The sequence below is a fragment of the Chenopodium quinoa genome, unplaced genomic scaffold, assembly GCF_001683475.1.
Source record: "Chenopodium quinoa cultivar QQ74 unplaced genomic scaffold, ASM168347v1, whole genome shotgun sequence".
NCBI classification, from domain to species: Eukaryota; Viridiplantae; Streptophyta; class Magnoliopsida; order Caryophyllales; family Amaranthaceae; genus Chenopodium; species Chenopodium quinoa.
The window spans coordinates 6,129,363-6,143,559 of NW_018742418.1; the positions used below are offsets into that span (position 1 = coordinate 6,129,363).

General features: G+C 32.1%; 1 protein-coding gene across 1 annotated transcript; it reads left to right on the forward strand.

Moving 5' to 3' along the window:
* The first annotated feature begins 3,267 nt into the window (after positions 1–3,267).
* LOC110711381 (ACT domain-containing protein ACR4-like) lies at positions 3,268–7,302 on the forward strand. The gene is made up of 7 exons (XM_021889757.1): positions 3,268–3,764; positions 4,095–4,140; positions 4,238–4,352; positions 4,451–4,518; positions 5,746–6,348; positions 6,449–6,553; positions 6,646–7,302. The coding sequence occupies exons 1-7, from the start codon at positions 3,691–3,693 to the stop codon at positions 6,988–6,990; spliced, it is 1,356 nt and encodes a 451-aa protein (XP_021745449.1). The 5' UTR covers positions 3,268–3,690; the 3' UTR covers positions 6,991–7,302.
* The last annotated feature ends 6,895 nt before the right edge of the window (positions 7,303–14,197 follow it).

A 14,197-nucleotide genomic window follows, 5' to 3' on the forward strand; every position in this document is an offset into this window, starting at 1 on the left:
AAAGAGACATTTAAACCTGCGACAAATTATGGTACTCACCCTTTTTTTTTTTTTTTTTTTGTGGTAAGTGATACACTTACGAAGTACGGCAACATGGGTAAGTAATAATTACGACAAATTATTAGGCGTTACACTTTATTTTTTGCAAAAATCTACATTTTAATATTAATCTTTCTCCTCTTATGGTCTCCACCCACACCCGTTACTATTTTTCTACCTCTTGTACATTCATTACTTTTTTTAATAAACTATCAACCTTACTATATTTCTTTTACAATTTTTTTAATACTCCAACTACCCCACTTTTACGAAGTACATCTTATTTTATATGAATTAATTAAATTATCTAACATTATGTATCGCCCAAAGTGTAACACTTAAAAAAAAATAGAATATTTTAATTGGCAACTACACCAACCCTCAATGGTTAAAAAATTTAAAAGGCATTTAGTAAAAAGAATCAGGCTTTAAGCAAGGCAGAATCCTGCTCGATTTGGAAAGAGAATAAGTAAAGACAAGAGGTACCCACTCTACTCTTGATACCAATGGTAAAGCTAGAAGATTCAATTAGATTTTCTTCGATAAAAATAATGGGTGAGAATACAACAAACAAAAGTCGACAAATTCTTTTTATTTATTTTTTTTATAAACAAAATAATGTTTCGTTTCTTGGAACTTTGATAATTTGTTGGCATTTACAAAAAGAATTCTAATATTACATGCATGTACGCCATGTACGAGCAAAAGTGAAGACGCAAAATGGGCGAATTAAACGTGATGTAATTATATGAATGGAAGAAAGTTGGAATGGATAAAGTCGGACAAAGATAGATGTTACTACTAATTATTTTGAGGAGAAATTATTGGATAGAGGGTGTATTATTTCAACACTAGTATTAGATTTCATATGGATATACTATACATTTGTATGTACAATTTATCAAGGTTAAAGGGTTCGTTTAATTTAATTGATTTTTACTTATTTAAACTTTATCAAAATAATAAATTTGAATTTATTTATTTATTTTTGAGGAAATATTTGAATTTATTTTAGTTGTAGATGAATTCATATATTCAGTATTTTGAGCTCATATTTTGTAAATTCATTTTATCTATATTTTTTTTTTTTTTTTGTAAGATAATTGGATACAAAGTACAATGTTAGCTTAATAAGGTCTAAGATATTACATTTTGTCTCTTCATTTATAATTGCTTAATGGATTGCTCACTTAATAGTACCATGATCAATATAATGTTCGATGCGCGATTATGGACCTCAGATTCACAATAATATTATTGTGAACTAGATCCACACAAGTTTTGTCGCCATGATCCTAATTCAATTGGCTAATCTAACAAGTCCGTCCAAATGGGTTGTTGAGATTAAAATAAAAAACTATGATATATTTTGTGTCGTCTGTTAATAATAGTTTGTTTATTTCACTTTGTCATTTAAATTTAAATTAACATCAATAGTTCAGGACATGTCGTTTTGAGTCGGGTCGATTTCGGTGTCCATATGCCAGGTCATGTTTTGGTTTCGTCAAGATCGGATCGGGTCAGGTCATGTTCAAATCGTTCCATTTCGGGTCAATACTACGGGTCAAGTTCAAACCGGTAAATTTATTATTGTAAACTAAAATACTCCCTATGCTTTCCTTTAAGTTCTTTATTTTGACTAGAAATGTATGTCGTCGATGAATTTGATCAATAATATACTTCCTCTGTTTTTTATTAGATACATCACTTTTAAATTACCAACTTCTAGGTAATTTTTGGAGTTGAAAGAGACAAAGAAAAAAAAAAAGTGGGGCCATGTGATACGAGAGAGAGAGAATTTATAAACCAAAAAGGAAAGTGATGCATTTAAATTGAAACTTTGAAATATAGAAAGTAATGCATCTAAAAAAATGGAGGACGTATTATAATTATAAGTAAAATTTATAAAAATTGAATACTAATAAATTATTCATTGTGACAATTCAAACAAGAACACACAAGATTGTTTAGGTTCTGCTTATTTTCGATTTGGGTCTGTTTGGGTGAAGTAATCCGGGCTTAAATCGGTTTGATCATTTTGGGTATGAGCATAATCATGTATTTTTTGTTTGACTCATTTCGGGTATAGGTAATTTTAGTTCGGGTCACTTCGGGTATCAAGTTTGTTCTAGTCAATTAATTCGGGTTAAAATTGGTTTGGGTCACTTCAGATAATGGGTTAAGTTCAGGTGATGGGTCGATTTTGAGTCGGGATACTTAGGGTGTCAGGTCAACTTCGGGTCTAGTATAGTCAAATCAGGTCACTTCGAGTATCGGACCAATTCCACTTCGATTCGGGGTATGGGCCTAGTAAATTCCGGGTTTAAGGTCAATTTAGGTCATTATTTTCGAGTCAATTTGGGTCGGATAATCAGGTCCATATCAGAATTGTCAGGTCTAAATTCCACATTAACAAATTGATTGATATTATTCACATTAGGTTGTCACAGTTGGATATTCCACACATACTAAAATGATTATATATAGACAACATAGATAACAATATCATACTGAAATAATTATATATAATAACAATCTCAATGAACAGATATTGAAATTTCATAAATCAATACATGTATGCATGACCTATGAAAAATTTAATCCTATCGTATAATATGGTAGAAATCACAATATATCAAAATATGAATCAAATCAATAATGTGAAAAGCTGAAAAATTATCAATAGTTACACATACGTATACATTTATGCATAAGTGAATGACACTAAACAGGAGAATTATTACTTCTCAAATCCCAACACTAATGAACCTATGGTAACGACGAAGTAATGTTTGGATCATCACCCTACTTTTCACGTTTCATATAATGAATACTGAACCGTTATGGTTTCGTTACGGATTTCTTGCACTCCTTATTAGAATGAGCCTTACCCTATTGACCTAATCAAGTTCAATTACTTGTAAAAACAACCCATAAATAATAACGGTTTATCTAAATAAAACATAACTTTTTTTATTCACGGTTATTTTATTTATTTATTTTTTTTAAGTGAAATAAAAACCTACAAAATATTTTTTTTTTTTTTGGGTGATCTTAGCATTGGCTAGATAACCACTAATCTATTAAATTGGGGGGTGTTGAAAGAATGTGAATAGGGAGAAAAGAATGGAAGAATTGACTAATGATGAGAGAAGCCGCCTTGATAGAAGGCATGAGGAGCATTGTAATTTTCACATAAATCAAAGAAACAAAGACCAAGTGTTATTATATGAGTACTCTATCAAAGATTGTAGGATTGTGGGTCCCTCTTTTTTTAACCAGCAACAAGCTTGGATGCGTCTCCGGTCTCCCTCTCTTTGGCTCTCATTTTTCTCTCTCCTCCTATTTTCTTTGTTTTAATTACAATTTTTTCCCAAAACTCTTCGCCAAACTCAAAAGCCAAACACCCCTTCTTTCTCTCTCCTCTCTCACACAAACTCTACTCTTCACCCACCTCGGAAAAATTAAACAATAAAGGAAAATTATACTCACTTATACACACTCTCAGTAAAAGATTAAAAATTTGGGTAGAAAAAAAAAACAGAGGAGATATAACAGAGTACCTAAAACAGAGCAACTCAAAATTCATATTTGTTCCATTTAGTTTTTCTAATTGTTTGGTGGGTTTTTTTTTCTGAAGTAGTTTTACAAATGGAATTTTGGACGTCTTCTCTTAAGGTGGACGAGGAATTTCAAAAGTTGGTCTTGCGTATGAACCCACCAAGGTTTTATCTTTTTCCTTTTGATTTTATGAGTTTTTTGTGCTTTAATTGAGATGGGTTGAATTCAATTTCTCGGGTAATTAGTGAATTCGATTGAATTTTGGATTTTTTTTGTGTTGAATTGAATTGGGTTTAATTGACTTTCTCAAGAAATGATCAAATTTGATTGATTTGGGGTGTTAAATTGAAATGGATTTGATTCATTTTCTTTAAGAAATGATCAAATTTGATTGATTTTTGGGGTTTTAAATTGAAATGGGTTGAATTTATTTTCTCAAGAAATGGTCGAATTGATGAATTTGGGTTTTAAATATTCTTGTTTGCTGATTTCAGGGTTACGGTGGATAATTCATCAAGTAGAAATGCCACTTTGATTAAGGTAATTCCTCACTTTTTATTGAAATTCAATTGGATTTTCTTAAAATTTATCAATTTTCTCATTAATTTTTTTTGGTGGTGTTGTTGGGATTTTGTAGGTAGATAGTGCTAATAAGAGGGGTAGTTTGTTGGAGGTAGTTCAAGTTCTAAATGACATGAACCTAATCATCAGAAGGGCTTATATTTCTTCAGATGGAGAGTGGTTTATGGATGGTTAGTGATTAATTATGATGCTAATTTTATACTTGTATTAACATTTTATCTAAATTGATTAAAATTTTATCTAATTATAATTATTTTTTGATTTATAGTGTTTCATGTCACGGATCAACATGGGAATAAGCTATATCAAGATGACGTAGCAGAAAAAATTCAACAGGTAATTTTATCGTGGAAATTGAGCCACTTTTAAAGAGTCATTTTGATAGGATGAATGATATGTTGTGTAGGATGAATGAAAATTGAACATGAAGAGTACTGTAGTAGACATTGAATTGCCTAGATATCCAAATAATCAGTAACATGTACTTTGTAAAAGTAAAACTATAACTAGGTCACTCCATAGTAGACTAGTGTAACTTTTTTATTTGCTACTAATAGCTTATACGGAGTACTGTAGTAGTGCATGGTTTATTAATGCATGGACTCGATTTAATTGTCACGTTACTAGTGCAACTTGTGGAAACTGACTTTGATAATCCTCTTTGTGAAAGTAGCATAATTAATTGTGTTCTCACAAAGGGAGTGCCAAAAATAATTCTAGCAACTTACAGTATTGAATGTGACAACTATTTACCTCGTATAGTACGTGTAGAAATGAAGGTTGGGTTTATGGTTTATGGTCCCAAATGGAGGTTTTGGGTTCAGTTTCACATGATGCAAAGTTTGTGTTCAATAATTGGAATAATGGTGGAGCCCTTCTTCTCCTAATTAAGGGGTTAAAAGGTTTTACAAGTCTGAATTCCAGCTAGTAAATTTTTATCTTCAGTGGGTTGCATGTGAACTGTGTTTTTTTTTGGTTGGATGTGATTTGTGTAGGGTTCAGCACTGAGTAGCCTGCTTTGTGAAAATATAGTACAGCTTTTTTTTTTTTTTTTTTTGGGGGTGTTGTGGGTTGAAGGAGAATAGTTGAATCACTTGAATGCAGTGGACAAAGTGTGTGGTGTTCCCACATTCTTGGCTAAATTAGCCATTTTTCCACATGATTGTGTCCTACAATTTGGACCATGTACTACTGTACCAGTATGTTTCCAATCTTTTGTGGGGAAAACCATATATTCAAAGATTCAAGAAAAATACACTACTTTATTTTTGCAAAATTTGTACAAGTAACATGTTGTCCTGTCATTGTCAATTTAATGAGGATTTCTGGAATTTATGTGTTATACGACCTAGTTGAAATGTATAGTGCCCGTGAGCATGTCGGAGTATCAAGTATTCAAAATGGGTTTTTTTTTTAGTTCTAATCTAAGTTGAAGAGTCGATATATCATTATAGCATAAGTTGTACGGAGTATATGCACCAAAACATTTCTAAGTATTTTGCTGGTCCCCTTATTGAATTCTAGTCCTCATCTTCAAGTAGCTAACTGATTGTAACATGACAGTCACTAGGGCCAAGAGCACGTAGCTTTCGATCAAGGAGATCTGTGGGCGTGCAAGCTGCTGTGGAGCACACAACCATTGAGCTGACAGGAAGGGATAGGCCAGGCTTGCTCTCAGAGATCTTTGCGGTCCTCACAGACCATAAATGCAACGTGGTGGCAGCCGAAGTCTGGACCCACAGTTCAAGAATGGCATCAGTTGTGTATATCACTGATGAAGCAACAGGGTCGGCTATCTATGATCCTGATCATCTTACTAAGATTGAAAACCTATTGCTAGCAGTGCTTATGGAGGATCGTAACAAAAGGACTACTAATACTTTAGTCTCAGTTGGAGGCACTCATACTGAGAGGAGGTTACATCAGATGATGTATGCAGACCGTGATTACGATATGATGAACTTGACTGGTGTAAATCCTGGGTCTGGTCACCCTATAAAACCACTTGTAACTGTGGATAATTGCTTGGAGAGGGGGTACACCGTTGTAAACTTGCGCTGTCCTGATAGACCCAAACTGCTTTTCGATACAGTTTGCACTTTGACAGATATGCAGTATGTGGTTTACCATGCCACTCTCATAGCCGAAAGCCCAGAAGCTAGTCAGGTAATTTGTGTGACATGTTCTTTGTTACGAAGATCATTATTTTGCTTATGATTTTTGTTTAATTTATTGGGCATTATATCGAATTCCCTTCATTCAACAGGAATATTACATTAGGCACACTGATGGATGCCCTATTAGCTCAGAAGCAGAGAGGCAACGGCTAATAAATTGCCTAGAGGCTGCCATAAGTAGACGAACTTCTGAGGTAAGAGTTTATACCACGTCCTGTTTCCCTTACCCTCACTTTTTTCCTGCCTTGTGCTAAGGAAATATCGAATTGAATACCTTCTTGTGCAGGGTATAAGATTGGAACTATGTAGTGATGATAGAATTGGGCTGCTCACTGATGTAACGCGAATATTCAGAGAGAATGGCCTGTCAGTCACCCGAGCTGAGGTAACTACTCGAGGGTCTCAAGCTGTGAACGTATTCTACGTGATGGATTCCTCAGGAAATCCAGTGAAACCCGAAACAATTGAAGCAGTTCGGAAAGAGATTGGGCTGACGATTCTCCAAGTAAAAGAAGACGAGTACTCGAAATCACCTCCTCAAGAAAGTGGAAGGTTTTCCCTAGGAAATCTGTTCAAATCAAGATCAGAAAAATTCCTATACAACTTAGGGCTCATAAAGTCATACTCTTAAGCAGTTTGTTGGTGAAGTAGTAAGCAAATTAGTGATTTAGCCCACTGTATATGTCTCTTTTTTAGGTAATTTGGGCACAAAATTCAATTAGGTTTGACCAAAAAGGCAAACAATTCAGTAGAAAAAGCTTTTTAAACTGATCTTCTGTTAAATCTTTGGTTCAGCAACAAAAGCTTTTTTCTTAATTGCAGTCCACATATTTATCCTGTAAAGGCTTCTTGCAGAATAGTACTAGATTGTAAATTCTATCATCTTCACTTCCTTTAAATAGGAAGGAACACTGTAAATACAAATTATTTTATGTCAACCTCATATCTGTGTCTAAAGTTTTGGATTTGATTCTTTTTTTTTGTTTGGGGGGGGGGGGGGGGGGTGGAATTATTGACTGTTGAAGATGCTGTTCTTTGGATTGTTTTTTTTGTCATGGGAATCCTGAATGTTTAATCTGGAATCTACTCCAACCCCAACAAATTTAAAAAGTTGACCTTTTGTTTTGAAAACAAATTAAATACTATATTTGATTAATAGCAGTATTTTCTAGTTTCATCACAAACCAACCACAGTGACCGCATCACTTGTTTGCTACAGTATCAGGATGATTCACAAGGCATGTTCAAGATAATCAATTTATACAAAATGGCTTTAATGACCTTTAACAATTACTCAGTACCACCATTGTGTGTGTTTTTTTTTAAACAAAATTGCTTTATACTCTGTATTAACTTTTATGTTTGATAATACACAACTTCAAACAATATACGAAGTATCTAATTAATTAAAAGCAAATGTATAAAAGGTTGATATTTTGAAAATATATAGTACTCCGTAATATCCAAATCAAATAAAATTTTGTAACAATAATTTAATTAAAAAATATTTTACGAGACAACTACTTATTACCCCAATTAAGATGCATATCCCAACTCCGCTTGAGTTTTGAACAACTTTACAGAAGCATTTTGAAATCATGCATAGTCTTTCAATTTGAAGCATTTTTGTCCCTATCATACTTAGAATACCAAGACATTTTTCTTAACAGAAAAGGTAAATAAGAAGTTATGATGATTTTCTCTCAAAACTATACCCTAACTTATCAGAATAAATAAATAAATAAAAAATTACTATCTATGAACGGATCGATATTCAAATAAGCTTGCATAAAATGGCCTAGACACATAGTCTCTTGCTCTATTACCCTTTCTATAAAGGTGGCGCGAATCAACAGATGTGATGAAATTTCAAAGCAATTTTTTGGTGTCTTCCATCAACATTGAGGTGCTTTCTATGGGCCTTGGGGACCCTGACTAGACTAGAGCATTATCCAAACTTTAAAATATTATACAAATTTCGAAAATATTAAACACAAATTATTGGGTGCGGTCCACACCCGATATGTTTCGTGCTGCGACGGAGGAGATGACGATAAAGACGAGAATGACGATGACGACGACGATCTGAAAATGCCGATTTGCGTTTAAAACCCTAGACGTGAAGCAGCGGCTGGTACGGTGGAGTTTGTTATTGGTTTGCGTGGTTGGGCACTCCGCCTGGCTGCGCGGTTGGTCGTGGCTGCTGGGTTTGGTGGTGGCGACCTGGCGTAGGCTTGAACGGTGGCGACAAAAACGGCGTGGCGAGGGGTGGCTGGACTGATTTTTGGAGAAGGAAATTTGGGGGAAGTGAGGAACGAAGGAGAAGGACTAAGGGGTGACGTGAGGAAATTAAGAGTAAGCGAGGAACAAAGCAGAAGAAGAAGGAGAATGACGTTCTATCCAAAAAAAAAAAAGAAGGAGAATGACGCATATAAGCCAAAAAAAAAATAACATATCGACTAATAAATGTCTGATATCAGTCAATATTAGGGACATATCAAACATTAATAAAAATGTATCAGCCAACAAAAGGAACCTATCAGCCAACAAAAGATACATATTAGCCAACAAAAGGAATATATCAGTCATAAAAAGGTACTTATTAGCCAAGAGACGAAACATATCAGCCAACAAATGAAGCATATCAGCCAACGAAAGGATGAAATCAGCAAACAAAAGCAACATGTAAGCCAACAAAATAAACACATCAACCAACACAATGAAACATATAAGCCAACAATCAAAATATACATATCAACCAACAAAATAGAGATATCAGCCAACCAAAGAAATATATCAGCTAACTGATGTCTGATAGCAGCCAACAAAAGGAACATATCAAAAAAAAATTTAAAAAAACATATAAGCCAACAAAAGGAATATATTAACCAACACAAAAACCATATTAGCCAACAAATAAAACATATTAGCCAACACATGAAATATATCAGCCAACAAGTAAAATATATCAGTCAACCTGCCGCACGCAAATTTTGCGTGCGGCAGTCCGCACCCAATACCTTCTCAATATTAACCCTAAAAGTAAATTAAAATCTACTCTTAGATACTTCGTATATTCCCTCTTTCTCTCTCTTTTTTTTTTTCAGTTTAATTAAGATGAAAGGCCCTTCCGTGCTAGAAATCCTCATGGTTTAATTAACCTGACCCGAGTTAACGGGCTAGATAATTTGGGAGAGTGGGGGGAAGGTAAAGGAATCTCATTTTTAAATTGTTATTGGTGGGGATTAAACCTTCAATCTTATGGTTGGAATGCGGTCTCCTTTTTATTAGACGAAGCTTAGTTTAGTATTCCCTAGTGCATTAGTGAAGTATGGTAGACCAACAAAGTGTTGGCTCACTTGGTAAAGTTCTCACCTCAGATTCTAGAGGTTTGGGTTTAAATCCTACCAAGTGAGGGTACTTGGGGGTAGGGTTTCTTTACCCTCCCCTCTACTCCAAAGTGTTTGACCTATAAATATTTGACCAAAAAAATCGTAAAGGTTAAGGTCTCGTCAGAATCCTCCTTTATCACTTATTAAAAAAAAATTAAAAAAAAAGTACGATACACAACGTTATGTACAGTTTGACTGAAATTTAGAAGCTAAGCAATGATGACAAGAATCATGGATGTGATGATGAGCAAAGCAACGAGTCAGCAATCCAAATAGTGCAGCAAACTGTGATAATACTGATAAAGATTCCAAAAGAAAAAAATTACTGAGCTGGTTAATTACTTCCATTTGTTTACTTCCAAAAAATAAAAAATTAAAACTGTGACTCATTTATTTTTCAAGTTTTCAGTCTGAGGTTAAATGGAGTCCCATCCAAATAACCGAAAGTGGCCAATTTGGATTCCAGAACTTGACCAAAATTAAAGATGTCCTCCACATTTAGAAGACTTTTTTACTTGGTACATTATTGCTTTTTCAGATTGATGCAATAATGTACCAACCACAATAATATATATATTTTTTTTAAATAAGGTAGAACAACACTTTATTTTTATTTTAAATAATGATGTAATAGAATAAGATAATTCGTACTCCGTATATTCTTATTTATTTATCTTATTTTGACTTTTTGTGGTCTTTAAAACACGGTCATAAAACATAAATATATTTAACTTATACAAAACTTATAAAAATGTAATTGTTCTAAAACTAGATATTGGAACAAATCTAACTCCATATTCTTTATGTGCTCAAAATAATATTGGTGATTTCAGAAAGATAAAAGTACGAGTAAAATATTATAACCATCAATTTTATAATTTTAAAGGCCTTTTATATTGAGTATGCGAGTGCATTTTATTTTATCTTCTTGAACTCTTTTATATTATTATCGCATAGCCAATCAATCATTATCTAGAGTCATATATATATATATATATATATATATATATATATATATATATATATATATATATATATATATATTGGTATTTGATAAGGATAAAAGTGAAAATATTAATCAAAAAACAAAATTATTTCACACAAAATCAGAACCAAACAGAATCTAAGAATTGTATATACCATTTCTTTCAAAAAAAAAATAAAAATAAAAAGAATGGTATATATCATAATAAGTTAATAACCATTTAATTTAAAAAATGATTAGGCTTTTCCAATATACTCTAGCTGGGTGATCGTGCTGGAAGAATTGGGATAACAAGTCACTACGCATTATATTATTGATTGGATGATTAAATGTTTAACCCTTTTAATTGAAAATATTCTAGCTTCATCATTTATCATTTGCACTATTCTGTACTTTACTTTCAGCTTATTAGGTTTACTATGCAAATCGTCAACCAAAAATATGAAACTTGATTTAAATTAAACTTGAGTAATGCCTGAATAATAATTTTTAAGAAAATCAAATTAATGTTGTTAGGTTGTTAAGATTCTTAATCATGCATGCGTATTAGTTAATGCTTTTTGGAAGTAACTAAGTTTCAGTTATAAGAATGCTACGGAGTAGATCTAAGCTACATGCTTGCAAAGCGTTTGTTCTTCATTATCGGAATCCTGGGAGCCACTTTTGTGATTGCAACTCTTGTTGTGGATTATCGAAATAGCCATATATTTGCACCAAAACTCATTCTCGAGGCTTTAGAAAACCAGCAAGACCTGTTATGATTTCAAACCAACTTTTATAACTCTAAGGACTCCCCACCCATTCACTCCATTTAAAAAAAAAAAAAATCCCCTTAAAATTAATGCAAAAGCATGAATTATATAGCCTTTGAGTTTAGCATTAGGAGAACATTTTCAAATCCTACAAGGTTAGACATTAAGGAGTATCCTAATATATTTTACCGAAATTGCGTAAAATTTTAATTACCATACAAAACGTAACAGATAGTGATAGAGTATAAAACATATTTTCTAGCCTCAATCATGAGCTTAAATGAACTTTTAGTTGAGTTAATCCTTTAACATGATATTAAGATTCAGCGTGACAAGAAGGTTACATGTTCAAATCTCATCTAACCCTATGTTAAAAGTGAAATATTAAGCGTAGGATATGAGAAGGATTTATATTACATCGCATCGCATAATAGAATAGGACATGGAGTTTAAACTTACACTGTAGTATAGGACATGGAGAGTATTTAAAATGCCCTTACTAGACAGACGGAGTAAATTAGTGGGAGTCGAGTAATAAAAAGTCTACCGACAAGAATCTTTGTCTAGTGGGCAGTCTGTTAGGTGGAAAAGCTGATTCACACAATCACACAGTCTGAAGTCTGAAGATGATACCAGCAAACATCTCAGAACGCGTGTCACTTTCTGCATCACTCTCGATATGCCCGCCTAACCCGTTTCTGAAATAGTGGGCGGGCTTTAATTGTCATGTGGACTACCCATATTACAGATTCTTTTTTACTCGTATTTTTTTTAATTGTTCTTTTAAATTTATTAAAACAAGCTGTTTGGAATCATGGGCCCGCCAAAAAAATCCTTTCAATCTTCTTCGAAGCACGTGTTCTGACTTTTGTTTTTCCAATAATTATAGAATTATATACTTTATCTGTTTTTTTTATAATTGCAACACTTTTTTTTACGCTTGTTAATGCATGATTTTAATTATTAATATATTTAATTACCAATATGTAAAAATCATAAACTTTTAATATTAAAATAGTATAAATTAAGAAGAATCTAATAAGATGCCACATGACTATATTTTTGCATAGCTATAAATCATCAAAATTAGTTAAAGTGAAACACAAAAATAATGAAAAAGTCAAACTGTTGTAATTATATATATATATATATATATATATATATATATATATATATATATATATATATATATATATATATATATATATATATATATATATATATATATATATATATATATATATAAACCGAGGAAATACTTATTAGCTCTTCCTTGATTCTTTCATTAAGTGCTAGATCACCATGCTATAAATGTACTCGACTCATAGGCGTCATAGCATTAGTTTCAATCATGTGGAGACGTGGAGTTGTGGACTTCTTTTCCTCCACAATAGAGTATTTAATTGTAACATACTCGTTTCGTATTTTTTTAATTGACATTTTACGCTTGTTAGTGTTTAAATTAAATTTTAGCATCTTAAAAAAATAAATAAATAAACTTTATCAAAATTTGTTATCTTAAAAGTACATATCGATATGAATAATATTGATGATTATAGTTTTATTTAGATTTGAATATGACCTTAATATTTTAACTAACTAAAATAGTCGTCATTTACTTTTATATATTATATGAGAATCACTATTCAAAATTACTGTTGATTTACATGAATGGGTTATCAAAGTAAAATATAAATTGAGCCTCCACTAATCATTCTTTTTTATTAGGTTGGTTATTTCACATTACATATAGATATGCTCTATTGGCAAGTGTCTGTGATGTCAAGGGAGTAGATATAAATGAAGTAATGGCGGTTGGAGAAGGAAATAAAGACATCTTATGCTTTGGATAAATGTACTTATCATCTTTTTTAGAGCATGTTTAGATAATGCAACAATCTCATAATATACTTGTCGATCACAAGAAGTAAAAATTCACTATATGAAAATGAAATTATGTGACAAAAAAGTAATATCGATTTCAAATTAAGACCATTTCATATTTGAACTTACCACTACTTTTTTTAGCACCAACATATCCATTACTCGTTAAAGTTAATTAAAAAGAATACCAATATAATTGGCATGTCATACTCCCTCTCTTTAGATCACGTGCCTAAAAATATTAATAATGATTTATTTATTTAGTTATTATTTATTTATTAATTTTTTTTTTGTGTGTTAACTAGTGATAGATCTCTACCATAAAAACATTAAAATGTGCAAAAACAAAAGAAAAAGCCACTTTCAAGAATCCTGAAGTAGTAAATTAAATACAAAATCACAATTTATTAGGAAAATAGAGGGAAAAAGAACTCCCTCATTTTATTGCCTTATTTGATCATTTTCTATGGTAATATTTGATTAGATGGGGCCGGTGAAAAGAAACAGGGGAGTAATGAATAAGTTACACATCTTTTTTTGGCAGATAATAAGTTACATATCTTACAAGCTACAATGAACTGATGGAATAGCCTTTGAAAGAGAAATAATTTTTTTTTAAAAAGGAGATAGTTTTGTGTTTTTGTCAATTTCACTTGAATTAACTAATAAAACACTTTTTTTTTTTTTTGGTAATACTTTGTACATTATCATTATTCATATTGCCACTGCTTTCCAAAAATGAATATAGAAAATAAAAAATTAAAAATGAACCTTGATGAATGGTTAGTAGGATATTGACCACCTGACCAGATAGAGGTCCAATAT